The 20,112-nt window shown below is 36.6% G+C and overlaps 1 protein-coding gene across 1 annotated transcript in view; it reads right to left on the bottom strand.

Annotated features, from left to right (window-relative positions):
* Positions 1-1,654: 1,654 nt before the first annotated feature.
* EPS15 (epidermal growth factor receptor pathway substrate 15) overlaps positions 1,655-20,112 on the bottom strand; it is a 160,191-nt gene continuing 141,733 nt past the window's right edge. The window contains exons 22-25 of the mRNA XM_082834099.1: positions 10,059-10,135; positions 8,552-8,714; positions 6,132-6,325; positions 1,655-3,801 (exon numbers count right to left, since the gene is read on the bottom strand). Of these exons, the coding sequence (XP_082690225.1) occupies positions 3,655-3,801; positions 6,132-6,325; positions 8,552-8,714; positions 10,059-10,135 (581 nt within the window). The 3' untranslated portion in view covers positions 1,655-3,654. The remainder of the gene's footprint in view (positions 3,802-6,131; positions 6,326-8,551; positions 8,715-10,058; positions 10,136-20,112) is intronic.

Raw genomic sequence — 20,112 nt, 5'->3', positions numbered from 1 at the left:
TAGGTTTATTTCATTAATCCTCAAGAGCAGAGATTACATGGATTATTCTATTTATGATAGTTCTCCTCTGGCTTCTCACCTTTAACAGGAATAGAGAGCAGCGGTCAAAACAGTACAGCCAGTCTTCTGGGTTCAAATTCCAGCTCTGTCACTTACTAGCTACATAACTGTGGCCTAATTAGGGCACCTCCTCTGTGAAATGGAGACAAAATAGTACCTATACATTACAGGGTTACTTTTCTAAGGATGAAATGAAATAATATACGGAAAGCACTAAGGATTCTGCCTGAAGCTCAATATATGTTATCTGTTATTATTTATCATGCCCTGTTCCTAGCATTTCCTATAGGCAATATTTTTTTCACAGAAAAGGAGACAAAGCACGGTAAACTGGAAAGAATATCATGTTTTAGAATCAGACAGACCAGAGTTCAATTCCTGGCTCATCTACTTATTAGCAGTATTATCTGAAGCATATTATTTTAACTTTTTTTGTGTGTGTTTTTTTTTTTGCGGTACGCGGGCCTCTCACTGTTGTGGCCTCTCCCGTTGCAGAGCACAGGCTCCGGACACGCAGGCTCAGCGGCCATGGCTCACGGGCCCAGCCGCTCCGCGGCATGTGGAATCTTCCCAGACTGGGGCACAAACCCGTGTCCCCTGCATCGGCAGGTGGACTCTCAACCACTGCGCCACCAGGGAAGCCCTATTTTAACTTTTTTGAGCCTCATTTTTCCTATTTCTAAAACAGGCGATAATAATAGTACTACTTAGGGCTTCTGTGAAGATTAAACAAGAAGACACACATAAAGTGCTTAGTATAATGCCTTCAATAACCAATAGCTATTTTCACTATTAGTAATAACATGGCTGCATTTGTTTGATTAAAATAAATAATATTAAAAAGCTGTCAAACTCAAATCATTCAGAACAATCCTGTGAATTGGGTATTATGATGTTCATTAGAAGAAGAAAATGAGGTTCAGGGAGGCTAAGTAACTTTGTCAAAGTCATCCTTCCTAAAAATGGCAGACCAGGGTTGTCTGAATTTTTCACACCACAGTGCCCTCCTAGAGTCCATCTCACAAATCCTCATTCAACAAATATATACACACCACCCACGTTTCAGGCACTGTTTCTATGCATACCTGTTTCCTATCTTTCTTTCAAAAAAACAGGACATGTCAACTAAAAAATAGTTAACATTTATTGAGTATTTTATTCTATACCAGGTACTGTCTCAAGCACTTTACACATATTAATCTGTGCTGATTGTATGCCTACCCCTCCTTAGACACAGCATGGACATAACAGAGAATCGTGCAAAACTCCATTTCAGATAGGATGTATGGATAGTATGGTTTATTATAATTTAAAGTTTATTGTTCTCATAATTACAGGCTACAGTTTAGAAGTTTGAAACATAAGAGAAAATTCTATAAAGAGAACTCAAATAAACCTGAACAAGTAGGTAGAAGATGGTTAAAACTTCATAAGTAGTGCCACTTAGCTCTCAGGAATACTTATCTGTCCTTTCAAGCACAGGCTCTGGAGCCAGAGTCAACAACATAAAATATAATCATAAATGACTCTAAGACATTCATCCTACACAAGTGAGCATGGAGATTTTTATATATATATATATATATATATATATATATATATATATATATATATATATATATAAAATACATACTTTAATATATTATATTGGTCCACTGAGTATACATATTTTAATAAAAGAATCTATGTAATCCAGTTAAACACACATAAGATTAAGGTATACTTATTACATCGAAAGTTGGTGTTTATAAGTTACAGATATTTAGTACTTTCCAGAGTGTCCTTTTAATTAAAAAAAATATTTTAAAACCATTTCAAACATCTGTTCATTTTCCCAGTGCAAAAGAAGGTTGTTCAAGTCTACTTACCTTTTTCCTAAAGTGTTAAGGGGAAGAAAAAAACCCAAAACTCACTACCATTCACAACTCCCAATACTACTTTCTCAATCAACTTTTGCAGTATATCCTTATAACTGGATTAGTTCATCAAAATTAAACCCTTGTGATTATGATTCAGCCCTTGCTTCATATGTATGACTTTTATGCTGAAATGTTTTAATCTATAAAAGTAGAAAAAAGCTAACAGTGCAAGAAAGTGGTTCAAATTTGTTTTAAACTGCAGCAATTCAATTGTGCGTGGAGAGAAAAAAAGCACCATTTCAAGATGAAATAAACTGGATATTTTGGAATTTATTCATAGGCTAGGCAACAAGTTACTCTGATTAACACAGATCAATACCACCTTGACTTGGTAACCACAGAGATATTTAATTAGTTTTTAGGTGCATTTTCCTTTATCTTGGTTTTCAATACATTATCTAAATCACTGACTCATGTTAAAAAAAAATAAGATTACAATTTACAGCCTACTTCACAGTCCATTTTAAATTCAGCTTGTCTGCTAGGTCAATTTTACAGGAGATAGGCTTTTAACACATAAAGAGCTTCGATAATTTGGCAGGTCTCTTCTCTCCCAATTAAAAAACACAAAATTTTTTTGCTAGCCTGCCAATTTTGTAGGTGAAAAACACAAAGAGAATAAACTATTTTAATCCACAAAAATGGACAAAAAGCAATAATATGATTTAATACATGTCACTTTTTTCAGTTGTATTCAGTGAATGTTTTTACAGTTCAAGTAACTGAACCTTCATTAAAGAAAAAAAATATATATATGTATACAAAAAGTTAAAGTACCTTCCAGTTCTAGCTTGCTAAAGTTTCTTCTGCAAAAGTAGAAAAATAAACCTACCATGAACTAAAGAGGACAGTGCCATGGCAGTGGCAGAATGGCTGCCAGGTTAAGATTTTTGCTTACCTTATATTGATGGGTATATTTTAAGTGGTAATTTTTCTCCACCCTCTAGTGCTTAAAATTATGGAGAGGTATGTGTTTATCTAAAATTCCCTAAGTCCAGAGAAGAAAATTTTAAATATATTTCACACATGAGGCTTTAAAGTTTTTATTTAGGAAAAGATTGAGTCTGAAGCTATAATGGTTCAATCTAAAGCATCCCTTTTTCGATAGTGGAGTCAATTTATGCAAAATATTTTTTCTTGTCTATAAAAAACAAATTGAACAGTATTTTGATTATAAGGAAATACAAACATGTACTTTAAACTAGCCAACTTGCTCTGTCATAAAAGAAATAGGATGTTCTTTCCCTTCCCCTCTTTCAACCATTTAAATTAGGGGAGAATACTGCCAACTTTAAGAACCCCACTGGCTATCATCAGAGTAACTACAGAACAAGGGTAGCAAAGGGATGAAACTATTTCTCTATATTCCAGAAGGCAGAAGCTCGGGTGCTCTCTAGCTTTCCAAGTAAAAGTAGCACAGGCAGGCAAAAGCTCACACTAAATGCACACCAGAACGGGGGCCTAGGTGAAGTTATCTGGGTTACCGCTTTTACAGGGGGAAAAAAAGGACAAATCTGAAATGGAGTTTAAAAAAAACAAAAACTTTTGTCACATTTACAGGAATCTCAAACCTTTTGTATTCCCATGCTCATAGGTAGTTTTGATACACACTGTAAATAGCTTCAGTATTCAGGAAGAAGAGTATTGTGTGATTGACAAAGAACAGGAAAATTCTTCATGCTTCTGATATTTCAGATTTGCTGAGTGCAATAGCCAGTTCTAAGTCTTCTTGCTCTTGCTGATTCAGTCGGGCAAGCCTCTGCTCTTCCTCTCTCTCACTTTCCCTCTTGGCCCACTCAATCATATCTTCTTCAGAGGGATACTGCCATTTAAAAGACAAATGAACAAATGAATAAATTCACGAGCAGAACAAACACAAGAAGGAAAAAGAACTTTAACGAAATGATATTTAACTATTTGTTTCACCTTCTGAAGGACTCTGTAAATAGTCCTGTTAATTGTTAATTTTTTTCTGAAAACACATTTAATCAGTTATTAAAATATGATTTAATCTTAAAAATTAATGCAGTCTACAGATAGTCTATAAAACTGAACATTAAACATCATTTTTTTAAAAAGTGGAAATTCTTAAGGTGAATCAGGAGATTTAAAAACAAGAGAGGGCTAGCATTTTTATCTAATGTGAAACATTTACTACTTCAACTTCAGTGAGTATCCTCACATGATAAATCATTTTCAACTTAATCCCACTGGTGATTTCCTACCTTATCCTAGCCCTTCAGGTACAGAAAAATTATGAAGCAAAGAATATCTATACATACATAAATTTTGTTATACATAAAATAAGAGTACTGGATATACTAAATAAGATGTGAACCTGATCAATTTTTTTAATGCATTATGAAGAATTCAGTAGACACTGAGAACTTTTTGACCTAGTCTAAATAAAACCTTAATGCTGGTAATTATTAAGTCAAGGAAATACACTTATCCACCTGAAAGAGCAACCGTGGCAGATACTAAATAAAAAAATTCTACCGGGTTTCAAGTCCTGTCATACAGAGGAATACCATAACAGGATGAATACCATAATGGGATGAAGTGAAAGAAACTGTCAGGCTTTTTGAAAATGGTAGCTTTTCCCCTAGGGAATTAGAGGGCCTTTGAAACTTATAATACTTAACAAATCTTTCATAATTAAAAAAAGAAGACATTTTTATTATGAGCTGCTTAATATTATACTATCCTGAGATTCTGGAATATGAAATAAGCAAAATGCCTTAGCTATTGTTCAAGACTCATTCCAACCAGGTTTTGACTTGCTGAAATCATATTTAAGATATTAAATGCCACAAACTGCCAGAAGGTTATTTTATATTAAGAGGATTATACTAAGAAGAGCAATTCTGGATTCTCTGCTTGAAACAACTCAAATTCCATCTAATAAAAGGCAGTATAATTCTGACACTCTGTTTTCCAGTATTCAAAATACTGATTCCTATTCTGCTCCTTTACATTCAGAGGAAGCCACTGAAACTTAAGAGTGCAGATTCAAAAGCTGGGTAGCTGAGACTAATTCTGTCTGCCTTAGTTGCATACAGATTCCTGCCTACCTCCTTTCTAACTAGAAAAGGCTGCAGGGATAAAGTGACGGGTTGAGGGACCCAATGCTACACTGAGGGAGACATTAGGCAGATTGTGGTCAGAGTCACCTGGCCACTAGATCTCTTATTTCTAAAATCATCTCAAGTGCTTAAGGTATTAAGTAGAGGAAAATTGCTTTGTTATAAAATAGCGATAATGAAGGTCATTTTACCTGAAAAAACATCTGGGAAAATGAAACACTGTTAGTTACTCTAAGAATTAAAAAAAAAAAAAAGCCTTGTTTTTATCTAAATAATGATGGAATACATGTCATTGCTTAATGTCCGTCCCTCCAGAGTGACACTTCAAGTTGGCTGTCCCATTTCTGTGATCTTATAGACCCTGCCTATGGTCTTGTCACAGAACTCTTCTATTGTCTTTACTGGCCTGCCTATGTTAGTCAGCTCTGGGAGGATGCAGAGTAAATATGGAATGCTAGTGAATTAGAGCCCCCCAAATAATTAAAGATTGTTTAGCTCTTAACAATCATATTTATTTAATAAAACCAACATTTACTTTTTAGGAACACGATTATATGAAACCAGAGTTTTATTTTCAATTCAAAGAATTCCTGGCCCTATCCTCTCATAATTGTTGACTGGTCTCCAGAAATCATCAAGGCTTTATACGCAAACACACAAACACAGTTACAAATACACAAACTCATTATTGGCATTATTCATCCAGAGGGCAGACAGCAAATGACTCTCTAATGGCCCATCATCCATAACAATTTGCAAAATAATAACTGTCAGAATTTTATTTATATTGTTTACCAAGATCAAGAGAAGGGTTTTGCAAAACAACTGGTATATAACCCAAGAATTAAGACTACAAAAATCATTTGAGCAATGAAATACTTTTAGAACCAGCAAACAGAATCAAACAGAGATTTTTTGGTTGAGGGAAGAATAAAGATCATTTTTAACATATTGGTAAATTTAGTTGAAATAATGCAAATTTGGCAGACTCCAAAATAATCTTTGAAAACTCTTTAAACTGTAAATGGAAAGATTTTCCCCCAAACAGCCCATTCACAGTACTTACAGCACTGAAGTTAGCAAAATTGCTTGGGTCAGCCTCTTTACTGGTAGTGGTAGTAGTAGAAGAAGAAGAAGTGAATGGATCACAAAACATATCAGGATCTTTTTCTTTGGGGCTATCATTGCCTGGGAAAGGCTGAAATGGATCATTCAGTTTAAAGGGATCAGAAGAATCCAATTTGTTGATGGGTCTTTTCCCTGGATCAAAATCATTACAATTAATTCAACCAGCAAATATGGCAAACACAAACACACAAGAACATGAACACAGGGAGCATTAAAGAGCTGGGGGTGGGGAATGGGGGTCAGTACCTCAAATACATTCTTAATATGGTCTTAAACTATCACAACCAACACTATGTCCTCAAATTTTCACACACAACCTCTCAAATATATTTTAGCTCTATGTAGCTAAATGGAAAAATAGCAAAGAAGGGGGGAAATGGGCCGGGAATCTTATCTGCCCAGAGAGTTGACCTTCTCTTCTCCAAAGCAGCATGTTCCCAAGAAAAGAGAGAGGAATGGACAAAACAGCAGGGGAATGACAAAGAATAATGACAAAAACGGCCTCTGCTGTGATAACCTCTGCCTGATACAGTTATCCACTAGTGGCAGGAAGGGCAAATGAGCTTTGAAAAATGCTAATATTCTTCTGATTTTCCTCTGGATCTATATGTAACACCTGGGAGCATGAAATTAAAAACTACCTTGGTAAAGCCCACCTATTTCTTGCTATTACAATATTTCAAACTGAAGAATAAAGAGGATGCTTTGAAGCCCAGGCCCTAAATCTTTGTGGGTGCTGATCAACTAAATCTTTTACCAAACAGCATACTGTTGCTCATTAATTCAGCACCATTTTCAAACAAGCTTTCTAATTTTAAAGACTTAAACTCAGTACATCCTGAAGAAAGGATAATAAGAACAGGTGCTAAAATATCTTCAAATATATATATTTTCCTAAAGATGTGTTAAGCTGGTAAGAGCAATCATAACAACAGATTCTTTCTGGCACTGTAGCAGCTTACAAAAGGTGTTCACATCTCATATCTCAAAGGATCCTTCCACAATCCTGTGAAGGTAGGCAACATTAGAATTAATGCCATCATCTAATAGCTCAGATAGCTGAGGTTCAGACATATGAAGTTACACACTCAAGATCACCGAGCTAGTCAGAGAATACCCAGAATTAGAACCCAGATCTTTAAGCTGCAGTTCAACAAACCATCTTTCTTTCCTTGATTTTTCTACAGTGATATATACTCACTTTGCTGAAGTCTTAGATTTAGTTACAGCACTAGTATATTAGTTTACTTAGGATTTTAAAAATAACTTCACTATTGGCACCTTACTGGTATAAAACTTAAATGAGCACATTAACTATCATTTTTTTTTATCATTTTAAAAAAATATATTCTGACAACCTTACTCTCTAGCAATATATGATACAGGCTACTTTTCCTTAAAAGATAAAAGGAGTTCAGTTCAGTTCACCTGCTTTTTCAACAGGTAGCTGGGTATTAACAATTTTATTTGCAAATCTTTAAATCAAAGAAGAAAAAAAAATCTGCCCAAGAAATACCATAGGGAGGCTATTATGAAAAGGCAAGAATAATATTCTAGAACTACTGAGGCTGAAAATTTACCACGGAATGATATATGGTTAAAACAATAATGTACCAGATGTGTCTTCTCACAAGTAGCACTACAACTATTCAGGGGATTGCCTTTTTACCACTTCTCATGAACTTTATTATCTTCATTAAAAACAAACAAACAAAACCCCTTTTTCTTTACAGTGCTAAACAAAACAAAAAAAATAAGAATAGTAAGAATTTGTTTCTAGACCAAAAACATCACTTTTATAAAATAAAGGAGTCTCTTATCAAGTAAAACAATATTTTCCTTCAAGAAAAACAATACTTTCTTTTAAAATTCTGATACCGAAAAGCTGAATTCTGGATACCAAAAAGGCCATATATTCTCACATTAAAGGACTTAAGGAAGACTTCACATTTAGCAGGAAAAAGAAAGGGACTTCGAATTAATCTTTGCTTATAGAAATTTATTAAAATACCAAAGCCCAGGAAACTGTTGTTCAAATGGTAATCAATGAGCTTCCAAAAAGTAAGAGATTTCGTTGGTACTTTCCTTTTTTCATTTACTGCCTCTCTAAAATGATTTAAAGAGAAATTAGCTCTTGCTAGAAAAATAGTTCATGACAGTTACACAGGCTGGCTTCTTAGGCACATATCTGTAATTCTGCATTAAGGTCAGAACAGATGATAGCAGCAGGCTTCTGCTGTGTTTTTGGACTTGTTTTGTTTAAGGCCTTTTATATAAAGTCTACAAATAAGGCCCACACAATACTTTTCAGAAAGAAAAAGGAAGTAGTTGATTTAGGAAAGGTATCAACTCTCATACCAGGTGGTGGTGGGCAGGGTCTTGTTGGAGTTCCAATCTTTGGTGGCAGTGCTGGGGGTACATCTTCAGTTTTGATGGATGTTTCCTCAAGCATATTTTTTGTAATGACCATATTGCTGATGGAGCTTGATGTGGATGAACTAAAAGGATCTTCATTGTTGACCTTTGTTTGAAAAGAAATTACTCATGGTTATATATATTATGCCAACCAAACCGTATGCGGTTATGGAGCATTTGGAAGAGTGATCTTCAGTATTACGCAGCTTTATTTATTTCAATTCTGAGAGCACTAACATTTTAACCTTTGCATTCAGAACCAAAATGGAAAAAAATTTTTAATTGTTCTATATGAGTAGTGATTATAACATCACTATTTATTAAGAGCAACAGATCGTACCAAAACAAGCCAACTCTGGATTAAAGGTTTATTAAGATTCAGGTGATACAAAACCATTGAGGCCCTTTATAAAGAGACTAATATATTTTTCCTCAAGTGACTATCTAATCCAAATGATAAAGGAAAAAATACTGATTCCACACTTGCCAATGCACTTAAATATAGGAAAGATTTAATACTAAAGTCAAAGAAAATGGCATCTTAAAAAACATTAAAGACAACCTGAAAGTCAATTTTGTTTTTTAAGCAAACTGATCCCATGGCATAAGTCTTATTATGGGTCTGAAGACCTGGCCTCTCTAATACATGGAGTAATGAAAGATTCACTTTTCTATAATGAATCGGATATTACAGTTTAGGCCAGTGTTTCTCTAAAGAAGCATGCTGACATTTTGGGCTGGATATAGCTCTGTGTTGTGGCACTGGACAGGGTGTTGCACAACATCCCTGGTCTCTATCCACTAGATATGAACAGCCCTCCTCCTCAGCTGTGACAACCGAAAATGTCTCTAGACATTGCCAAATGTTTCCTGGGGGGTGGGGGTGGGGGGAATAACACCCAGTTGAGAACCTATGATAGAGACAGTGTGACATATACTCTAAGTTTACTCTTTTGGCCTGAATCAATCCTAGGGCTACATTGGAAAATAGGTAGTTGACATATATAGTCCACTACCTAATAGTGCTGGGCTATTAATTATCTTAATACTAACCTTAACAGTCTCAGAACATAAAATCAAGCAATCAGTACAGAGAGGATGGAATGAATGTCCAGATTTTACAGCTATTGACCCAGACAGTCAACAGGGGGAAAATGTAGTTCAATTGGAAGAAACATATTTAAAAAGACAGAAGACTCTTAAAGTTGTTGAGCAGACCTGCCAGTAGAAAATTATAATTATCTGTACCATCACCATTGTCTTTGTGCACAGAAATGTCTACTTTGATTACATCTTATATTTCATTTCTGTCTGAAATCAATGTTTGCTGTGCCTTACTGAAATCAAGTTGCAATCTCTGTGAGGGTCAGGTTATAAAATCAAGAGAAAGGATCACTCCTTTGGTGGAAACACAGTATATTTTACTTTCCTACTAAGGATTGCAGATTACCTTTGACAATGTGCTGAAGTCAGCAAATCCATCTTCGAATGATTCATTTCCAAAAACAGAAGCAAAGGGGTCTGTGGCTAAAATGAATAAAGAAAATCAATGCAATAGGACAGAAAGACATCAAATTTCATGTCCTCTTTTGGTTAGTAACATTCAGACAAATGAAAAATATCGAATGCCAAATATTAATCCCTGAATTTAGGCCCACAAAGACAGTTAACACACGGATGAATCACTGAAGAATCAAAAACAGGTGAACTAACTCTAGGTAAAGTGTTTAAGGCTTTGGAATACACGTCAAATAATATAGCTCCCGTGTGCTTAAACTATTTCTAATAAAGACATCATGAAGTAAAAAAAACTACACCATTAATTCCACATTTCACACACACCCTTCAAGGTCCATTTCAAATACTACCATATCCACAAAGCCTAGAATAACCTAGGTATCTCTAATTCACACAGCAAGAAGTGATTTCTTCCTTCTTTGTGGCACTGACAGCATTCTAGTTTGTATTATGGTTATCTGTGATTGATATATCACCCCTACTAGATTGTAAGGTCCTTAAAAACAAGGAATAACACTTATCCAACAAAGAACGAATGGTCAAAAAAGATTCATTGGCCATATATAAAACTGAAGAAAATAAGAAGATAGAGTTCCTATGTCTGAAAAGTTCATAGTATAGTGACAGACATATACACAAACAATAATAAAATAATCTTAAATGAGCTATTAGAGAGGTATAAAAAACCTGTAGTAGAAGCCATTAACTGCTGGGAGAATCGGGAAAAGCATCAAATAAGCCATTACATTTGACCTAGGTCTTTTAAATAAGGGATGGAGTCTGCTGGATAGATGGAGGTGGGGGAGAGAAATCTATTCCAGGCAGAAGGAACAGTCATTGCAAAAGCAGTATTTAATCCCTGCTCCACAGGCATGAGAAGTTATCTGTTCCATCATAGTGCACTTAACAAATAGACTAACATTTTCAGCTGGAACAAACTGACTTACTTTGAGATAGGTTTTGTCTGTTCAGGCATAAAGGCTACCAATAAGGTCAAAGAATATTTATAGGAATTGCTGCTTGATATAGGAAAGCAGAAAGAAACAAAGGAAGAAGAAAGTGAATCTCAAAAGAGAGGGTAAGACAGAGCAAAGATGCATAGAAAAATGCTCTTTGCTCTTCCTTAACTCATCTTTACATCAAATCAGTTTTAGGACAAAGTGTGCTCACCCACTCATTTAAATGTGTAAAGTGTGCCCTTACCTCTAACAGTGAGTACACCATGGACATAAACAGAAGAGGGGCAAGGAAGATACACATCTTTTTCTTGTCACCAAGACAGTCATGAGGTGGGTAGAAGCACAGAGAAAATCAGTCCTTTAGGGACACACCAATAACTCTGAACCTGAAGAGGATGTTGAGAGTCCAGACTTACAGGAAATCCTACAGCTTTAGCCATAAAAGATGGTTTTGTATTACTACATATCTGCTGCGTCCCACAGCCTCAGGCCCTGCCTAGTCATGGGTGCTGTTTCAGGCTTTCCCTTCTTTCTCCTCCTCTTCCTGTAATTCCTGATGCAGTGGCAGCTGAGGCACAGCCTGAGCAGGATGCAGAGGCTCTCCTGATTGGTATAAGGGTAATGATGGAAAAGGAGTTGGGCTCATTTCACTTGATGGACTGAAAAATCTGCTTCACGCTTTTGCTCTGCCATGGTACCACAGCTTTTACAAGCAGTCATAACACGTGACAACACTGCTGAGTTAGGTCAGGTTTGACTGAAATATTATGAAGTGTACATTGTGAAAGACACTAATAAAAAACATGACACTTGTATATGAAGAATACGCTACATGTAGGTTACTAGAGTATTTCTTTAACATCTTTATTGGAGTATAATTGCTTTACAATGGTGTGTTAGTTTCTGCTTTATAACAAAGTGAACCAGTTATACATATACATATATCCCCATATCTCCTCCCTCTTGCGTCTCCCTCCCACCCTCCCTATAGCACCCCTCTAGGTGGTCACAAAGCTGATCTCCCTGTGCTATGTGGCTGCTTCCCGCTAGCTATCTATTTTACATTTGGTAGTATATGTATGTCCATGCCAGTCTCTCACTTCGTCCCAGCTTACCCTTCCCCCTCCCCGTGTCCTCAAGTCCATTCTCTATGTCTGCATCTTTATTCCTGTCCTGCCTTTAGGTTCTTCAGAACATTTTTTTTTTTTTAGATTCCATATATATGTGTTAGCATACGGTACTTGTCTTTCTCTTTCTGACTTCCTTCACTCTGTATGACAGACTCTAGGTCCATCCACCTCACTACAAATAACTCAGTTTCGTTTCTTTTTATGGCTGAGTAATATTCCATTGTATATACATGCCACACCTTCTTTATCCATTCATCTGTCCATGAACACTTAGGTTGTTTCCATGTCCTGGTTATTGTAAATAGAGCTGCAATGAACATTGTGGTACCTGACTCTTTTTGAATTATGGTTTTCTCAGGGTATATGCCCAGTAGTGGGATTGCTGGGTCATATGGTAGTTCTATTTTTAGTTTTTTAAGGAACCTCCATACTGTTCTCCATAGTGGCTAGATCAATTTACATTCCCACCAACAGTGCAAGATGGTGCCCTTTTCTCCACACCCTCTCCAGCATTTATTGTTTGTAGATTTTTTGATGATGGCCATTCTGACTGGTATGAGGTGATACCTCATTGCAATTTTGATTTGCATTTTTCTAATGATTACTGATGTTGAGCATCCTTTCATGTGTTTGTTGGCAATCTGTATATCTTCTTTGGAGAAATGTCTATTTAGGTCTTCGCCCATTTCTGGATTGGGTTGTTTGTTTTTTTGATATTGACCTGCATGAGCTGCTTGTATATTTTGAAGATTAATCCTTTGTCTGTTGATACATTTGCAAACATTTTCTCCCATTCTGAGGGTTATTTTTTCATTTTGTTTATGGTTTCCTTTGCTGTGCAAAAGCTTTTAAGTTTCATTAGGTCCCATTTGTTTATATTTTTTAATTTCCATTTCTCTAGGAGGTGGGTCAAAAAGGATCTTGCTGTGATTTATGTCATAGAGAGATAATAATATGGTTTTCCTCCTTCAATTTGTTAATATGGCTTATCACACTGATTGATCTGCATATATTGAAGAATCCTCGCTTTCCTGTGATAAACCCCACTTGATCATGGTGTATGATCCTTTTAATGTGTTGTTGGATTCTGTTTGCTAGTATTTTGTTGAAGATTTTTGAATCTATGTTCATCAGTGATATTGGCCTGTAGCTTTCTTTCTTGAGACATCTTTGTCTGGTTTTGGTATCATGGTGATGGTGGCCCCGTAGAATGCGTTTAGGAGTGTTCCTACCTCTGCTATATTTTGGAAGAGCTTGAGAAGGATAGGTGTTAGCTCTTCCCTAAATGTGTGAGAGAATTCGCCTGTGAAGCCATCTGATCCTGGGCTTTTGTCTGTTGGAAGATTTTTAATCACAGTCTCAATTTCAGTGCTTGTGATTGGTCTGTTTATATTTTCTATTTCTTCCTGGTTCAGTCTAGGAAGGTTGTGCTTTTCTAAGAATTTGTCCATTTCTTCCAGGTTGTCCATTTTATTGGCATAGAGTTGCTTGTAGTAATCTCTCATGATCCTTTGTATTTCTGCAGTGTCTCGTTGTTACTTCTCCTTTTCGTTTGTAATTCTTTTGATTTGAGTCTTCTCTCTTTTTTTCTTGATGAGTCGGGCTAATGGTTTATCAATTTTGTTTATCTCCTCAAAGAACCAACTTTTAGTTTTATTGATCTTTGCTGTCATTTCCTTCATTTCTTTTTCATTTATTTCTGATCTTTATGATTTGTTTCCTTCTGCTAACTTTGGGGTTTTTGTGTTCTTCTTTCTCTAATTGCTTTAGGTGTAAGGTTAGGTTGTTTAATTGAGATGCTTCCTTTTTCTTGAGGTAGGATTGTACTGCTATAAACTTCCCTCTTAGAACTGCTTTTGCTGCATCCCATAGGTTTTGGGTCGTTGTGTTTTCATTGTCATATTTTTCTAGATATTTTTTGATTTTTCTTTGATTTCTTCAGTGATCTCTTGGTTATTTAATAGCGTATTGTTTAGCCTCCATGTGTTTGTATTTTTTACAGAATTTTTCCTGTAATTGATAACTAGTCTGATAGCGTTGTGGTTGGAAAAGATACTTGATACAATTTCAATTTTCTTAAATTTACCAGGCTTGATTTGTGACCCACGATATGATCTATCCTGGAGAATGTTCCATGAGCACCTGAGAAGGTGTATTCTGTTGTTTTTGGATAGAATGTCCTATAAATATCAATTAAGTCTATCTTGTCTAATGTGTCATTTAATGCTTGTGTTTCCTTATTTAATTTCATTTTGGATGATCTGTCCATTGGTGAAAGTGGGGTGTTAAAGTCCCCTACTATGATTGTGTTACTGTCGATTTCCCCTTTTATGGCTGTTAGCATTTGCCTTATGTATTGTGGTGCTCCTATGTTGGGTGCATAAGTGTTTACAATTGTTATATCTTCTTCTTGGATTGATCACTTGGTCGTTATGTAGTGTCCTTTTTTGTCTGTTTTACTGGTCTTTATTTAAAGTCTATTTTGTCTGATATGAGAATTGCTACTCCAGCTTTCTTTTGGTTTCCATTTGCATGGAATATCTTTTTCCATCCCCTCACTTTCAGTCTGTATGTGTCCCTTGGTCTGAAGTCAGTCTCTTGTAGACAGCATGTATATGGATCTTGTTTTTGTATCCATTGAGCCAGTCTATTTCTTTTGGTTGGAGCATTTAATCCATTTACATTTAAGGTAGTTATGGATATGTATGTTCCTATTCCCATTTTCTTAATTGGCTTGGGTTTGTTATTGTACGTCTTTTCCTTCTCTTTTGTTTCCTGTCTAGAGAAGTTCCTTTAGCATTTGTTGTAAAGCTGGTTTGGTGGTTCTGAATTCTCTTAGCTTTTGCTTGTCTGTAAAGGTTTTAATTGCTCGGTTGAATCTGAATAAGATCCTTGCTGGGTAGAGTAATCTTCGTGGTAGGTTTTTCCCTTTCATCACTTTAAATATGTCCTGCCACTCCCTTCTGGCTTGCAGAGTTTCTGCTGAAAGATCAGCTGTTAACCTGATGGGGATTCCCTTGTGTGTTATTTGTTGCTTTTCCCTTGCTGCTTTTAATATTTTTTCTTTGTATTTAATTTTTGATAGTTTGATTAATGTGTGTCTTGGCCTGTTTCTCCTTGGATTTATCCTGTGTGGGACTCTGCATTTCCTGGACTTGAATGACTACTGCCTTTCCCATATTAGGGCAGTCTTCAAGTATAATGTCTTCCAATATTTTCTCAGTCCCTTTCTTTTTCTCTTCTTCTTCTGGGACCCCTATAATTCAAATGCTGGTGTGTTTAATGTTGTCCCAGAAGTCTCTGAGACTGTCCTCAATTCTTTTCATTCTCTTTTCTTTATTCTGCTCTGCGGTAGTTACTTTCACTATTTTATCTTCCAGGTCACTTATCTGTTCTTCTGCCTCAGTTACTCTGCTATTGATTCCTTCTAGAGAATTTTTAATTTCATTTATTGTGTGGTTCATCATTGTTTGTTTGCTCTTTAGTTCTTCTAGGTCCTTGTTAAACGTTTCTTGTATTTTCTCCATTCTATTTCCAAGATTTTGGATCATCTTTACTATCATTACTCTGAATTCTTTCTCAGGTAGACTGCCTATTTGTTTCTTCATTTGTTTGGTCTGGTGGGTTTTTACCTTCCTCCTTCATCTGCTGTGTGTTTTCTCTGTCTTCTCATTTTGCTTAACTTACTGTGTATGGGGTCTCCTTTTTGCAGGCCGCAGGTTCGTAGTTCCCATTGTTTTTGGTGTCTGCCCTCAGTGGCTAAGGTTGGTTCAGTGGGTTGTGTAGGCTTCCTGGTGGAGGGGACTGGTGCCTGTGTTCTGGTGGATGACGCTGGACCTTGTCTTTCTGGTGGGCAGGACCATGTCCGGTGTGTGTTTTTGGGTGTCTGTGACCTTACTGTGATTTTAGGCTAATGGTGGGGTTGCATTCCTGTCTTGCTAGTTGTTTGGCATAGGGTGTCCAGCACTGTAGCTTGCTGGTCGTTGAGTGGAGCTGGGTCCTTTCTGTCCACAAGTAAAAGTGTGAAAGCTTTTTTGTAAAGCTTTTTTGTAAAGTCTTTTTTGCCCCTTCCACATATATTGTGGAGCCCTGGCTCCACAATATCAAATGACGAAAGCTCTCCTACAGATCTCCAGAGATGGAGATCTCTGGGAGAGCTTTCGTCACTTGATATTACGTGGAGCCAGGAGGTCTCTGGTCGACCAATGTCCTGAACTTGGCTCTCCCACCTAGAGGCACAGGTCTGACACCTGGCCGGAGCACAAAGACCCTGTCAGCCCCACAGCTTTTGGGAAGTCTGCGGTCTTCTGCCAGCGTTCAGTATGTGTTCTGTAGGAGTTGTTCCACATGTAGATGTATTTCTGATGTATTTGTGGGGAGGAAGGTGATCTCCATGTCTTACTCTTCTGCCATCTTGAAGGTCTCCTCAGAGTTTTTCTATACGTCCTTCATCATAAGAAATGAACTCAGCATTGGTCCAAACACTGGGGAATGTATCCTAGATGAATGACAAAGCACTTTTGCCTGAATTGGGAAAATAAGACTTTGGAAAGAACTTTCTCAGATATTGATCATGGTTGATATGAAGCAGAGACCTGTCCAGAAACTGGAAGGACTCACTGAGCATGAACTTGTTCACATTATGTGTGAGACACCTGCTGAGGAGTCACAGAAATACTGGGAGAGGAACTCAGTACGTGGCTTTCTTTTTCTTGAGGCACACAGGAGCCATGGGTCAGCAGAATCAGACTTTGAATGCAAAGGTAATCTGATTAGCACCCTCTTCTCCCCAAGAATAAAGGTAATGATCACTTTGGAGAAATACATAAAAGCATAATTTAAAAATATCATCTATAATCTGATTAGCGGAAATAATTCTGAGGAGAGGGGTTGAGGAATGGGCAACGTGGATGAAGGGGTTAAAATGTACAAACTGCCAGTCATAAAATAAATAAGTCATGGGTATGTAATGTACAGCATGGGGACTAAAGTTAGTAATATTGTACTGCAAACTTGAAAGTTGCTAAGAAAGTAAATCTTAAAAGTTCTCATCACAAGGAAAAAAATTTGTAACTTTGTATGGTGATAGATGGTAAATAAACTTATTGAGGTGATCATTTTGCAATGCACACAAATGTTGAATCATTATGTTGTACACCTGAAATTAACATAATGCTTGTCAATTACACTTCAATTTAAAAGAAAGGAAAGAGAGAGAGAAGAAGGAACCCATACCAATATTTTATCATACTTCTTTACCAGCTTTTTTCCCTGGTATTTTTTTCCTTACTTATTTGAGATCATACTATGCTGACATGATTTTTTGTGAGGTGTGAATGATAAAGCTACATTTTAGGCATATCACTTTTTACCCCTTTACTCTCATTTAATTCATAGCAATCATCATAACTGACATGTTATATATTTGTTTACATAAGCTCTAAAAAAGACAGGAACTTTGTTTTGTTCACTACTGTATCCTCAAGGTCAAGAACACTCATATTTGCTGAAAATATTAAAGGATAAAAAGGACAGAAACCATCTAGTTACTAAGGATATTCCAAACAGATACCATAACATTTCTTAGTACAACCAGCTGACCAACAAGGAATAAGGGAAACCTTAAGGCTCACAAATAATCCCAAAGAACAGCTGTCTACCAGAGAATCCTGGGAGGAAGAAGAAAGCTTTTTTTTCTCCATGACCCATGCACAATCCATAAAATAATTAAGCTCAAGCTCACAAAGAACCTTCAAGAGATACTCGTGAATCATAGTCATTAGTAAAGGATCTACTTTCTCAAGCTGGTCTTCAATTAGTTCACTCACTCACTGACCCACTAATCCATTCACATTTAGTAAGCATCTTTTATGTTCAAGCCTAGGTACTAGGGATTTAGGGGGAAATAAGACACAACATCTACCTTCAAGGAACTCATGATTTAACTAAGTGATATACATGTACACAACTGCTACACAGTAAGTGTTAAAGTTCAAAGAGAGTAAAGGAGAAATAACACCTAGATTTATGTGGAAGGGGCAAAAAAGACTTTACAAAAAAGCTTTCACACTTTTACTTGTGGACAGAAAGGAGGTGGGAGGAGACAGAGATATACACTCACTATACCCAAATATACACCTGCTCATGCACACACATTTTTCCATTCCAAAATTAAGTGGCCTTGAAGAAACATTCATGACTTGTGGTTTGTGGAAATGGAGAAAATTAGAGAAGAAACATGAAAGAAAGCAGAGGCTAAGAATTGTAAAATATATGAACATCTGCATGCTTAGCCTGAGTCATTGCCTGTAAAAACGAAGACCTACTTGGCATTTTACTAATGCTGGTGTCAAAGATGCTCTGGGGACACCATGAGTTCCCTTCTATATCCTCAGAATGTTATAAAGCTTTAATTAAGAATTGGAGGGACTTCCCTGGTGGTCCAGAGGTTTAGACTCCTCGCTCCCACTGCAGAGGGTGTGGGTTCGATCCCTGGTCAGGGAACTAAGATCACACATGCCACACAGTGCAGCCAAAAAAATTAAAAAATAAAAAAAAAGAATTCTTCAAATTCTTGATAGTCACCATCAATGCAATTTTCATTTGTACAGGTAGCTGGTAGCAAATAACAGGAGATTATCAAAAAGAAAAAAAAGAATTGGAAAGATTCTGCATTTTCTCAGTTAGGAGTTAGTAAAATATTCCATGCAAAAATTTTCTGGCACCACAGCTAATCTCATTTATAATGAAGCGTAAAAAGAACATTTACAAGTCAAAATAAAATATATGTAGAAACTGAGTGACCTGAATTTGCTTTCTTTAGTTTTCTTTATTTGTCTGCAATGTGTCTATCACCAGGAGGAAATGCTAAAATAATTGAGACAAAATATTAAAAATATTTAACGTCCTGGGGGCTTCCCTGGTGGCACAGTGGTTGAGAGTCTGCCTGCCGATGCAGGGGACACAGGCTCGTGCCCCAGTCCGGGAAGATCCCACATGCTGCGGAGAGGCTGGGCCCGTGAGCCATGGCCGCTGAGCCAGCCCATCTGGAGCCTGTGCTCCGCAACGGGAGAGGCCACAACAGTGAGAGGCCTGCGTACCGCCAAAAAAAAAAAAAAAATTTAACGTCCTTCTATTACTATCATAACTACAATATTTTAAAGGGTGTAGAGTGATTAATTTTTAATAACAAAAATTTACCCTTATGTTTCTAATTTATTTTGAAAGCTTACAATTCTCCTGTTCTGTGGGATTAATCTTTTTGCTGACTAAATTTCCTGGTGAAAAAGGACAGGGGTATAGAGGTGTGAGTAAGGAAGGTAAATGTCCTGTGTTTGTGACCTTGGGTACGTAATGCCACCTCTCTGAGGCTCCGTGGTTTTCAGATGTTGAGTTTATGAACAAGTAAACTAAGTAAGTATGTTAAGAGCCTATATATAGGTTGGGGGAAAACACATTTATCAACTTAACCATGAAAACTAAAAAAAAAAAAAAGTCCAGCTTTCATTTGTCAAACAAAAAGAACTTAAAAAACTAAAGAGAAGAGAAAACAATTGTAGACTAAAAGAATCCTTTCCAGGAAAAGAGGTGACAACACAAACACAAACACACACACACACACACACACAGACACACAGACACACACACACTCACTCTCTCCCTCTCCCTTGTCTCTATTTCATTTGGAACTAATGAAGAGTATATTACAAGTAACTAGTCTGCATTTGGAAACCATTAAACTAAAAAGCAGTAACAGCAATAACAACAACTACCATTTACTACGACAGGAACCACAATAAATACTTTAGGAAACTGAGACTTAGAAAACCTAAGGAACTAGCACTGTTATCTGAGTAAGTTCAGGCAGCTGGACTCAAGCATCCATGTCCTATGGATG

Source organism: Leucopleurus acutus (genome assembly GCF_964270905.1).
Source record: "Leucopleurus acutus genome assembly, chromosome: 2".
NCBI classification, from domain to species: domain Eukaryota; kingdom Metazoa; phylum Chordata; class Mammalia; order Artiodactyla; family Delphinidae; genus Leucopleurus; species Leucopleurus acutus.
This window is presented reverse-complemented; position numbering and strand designations above follow the sequence as displayed.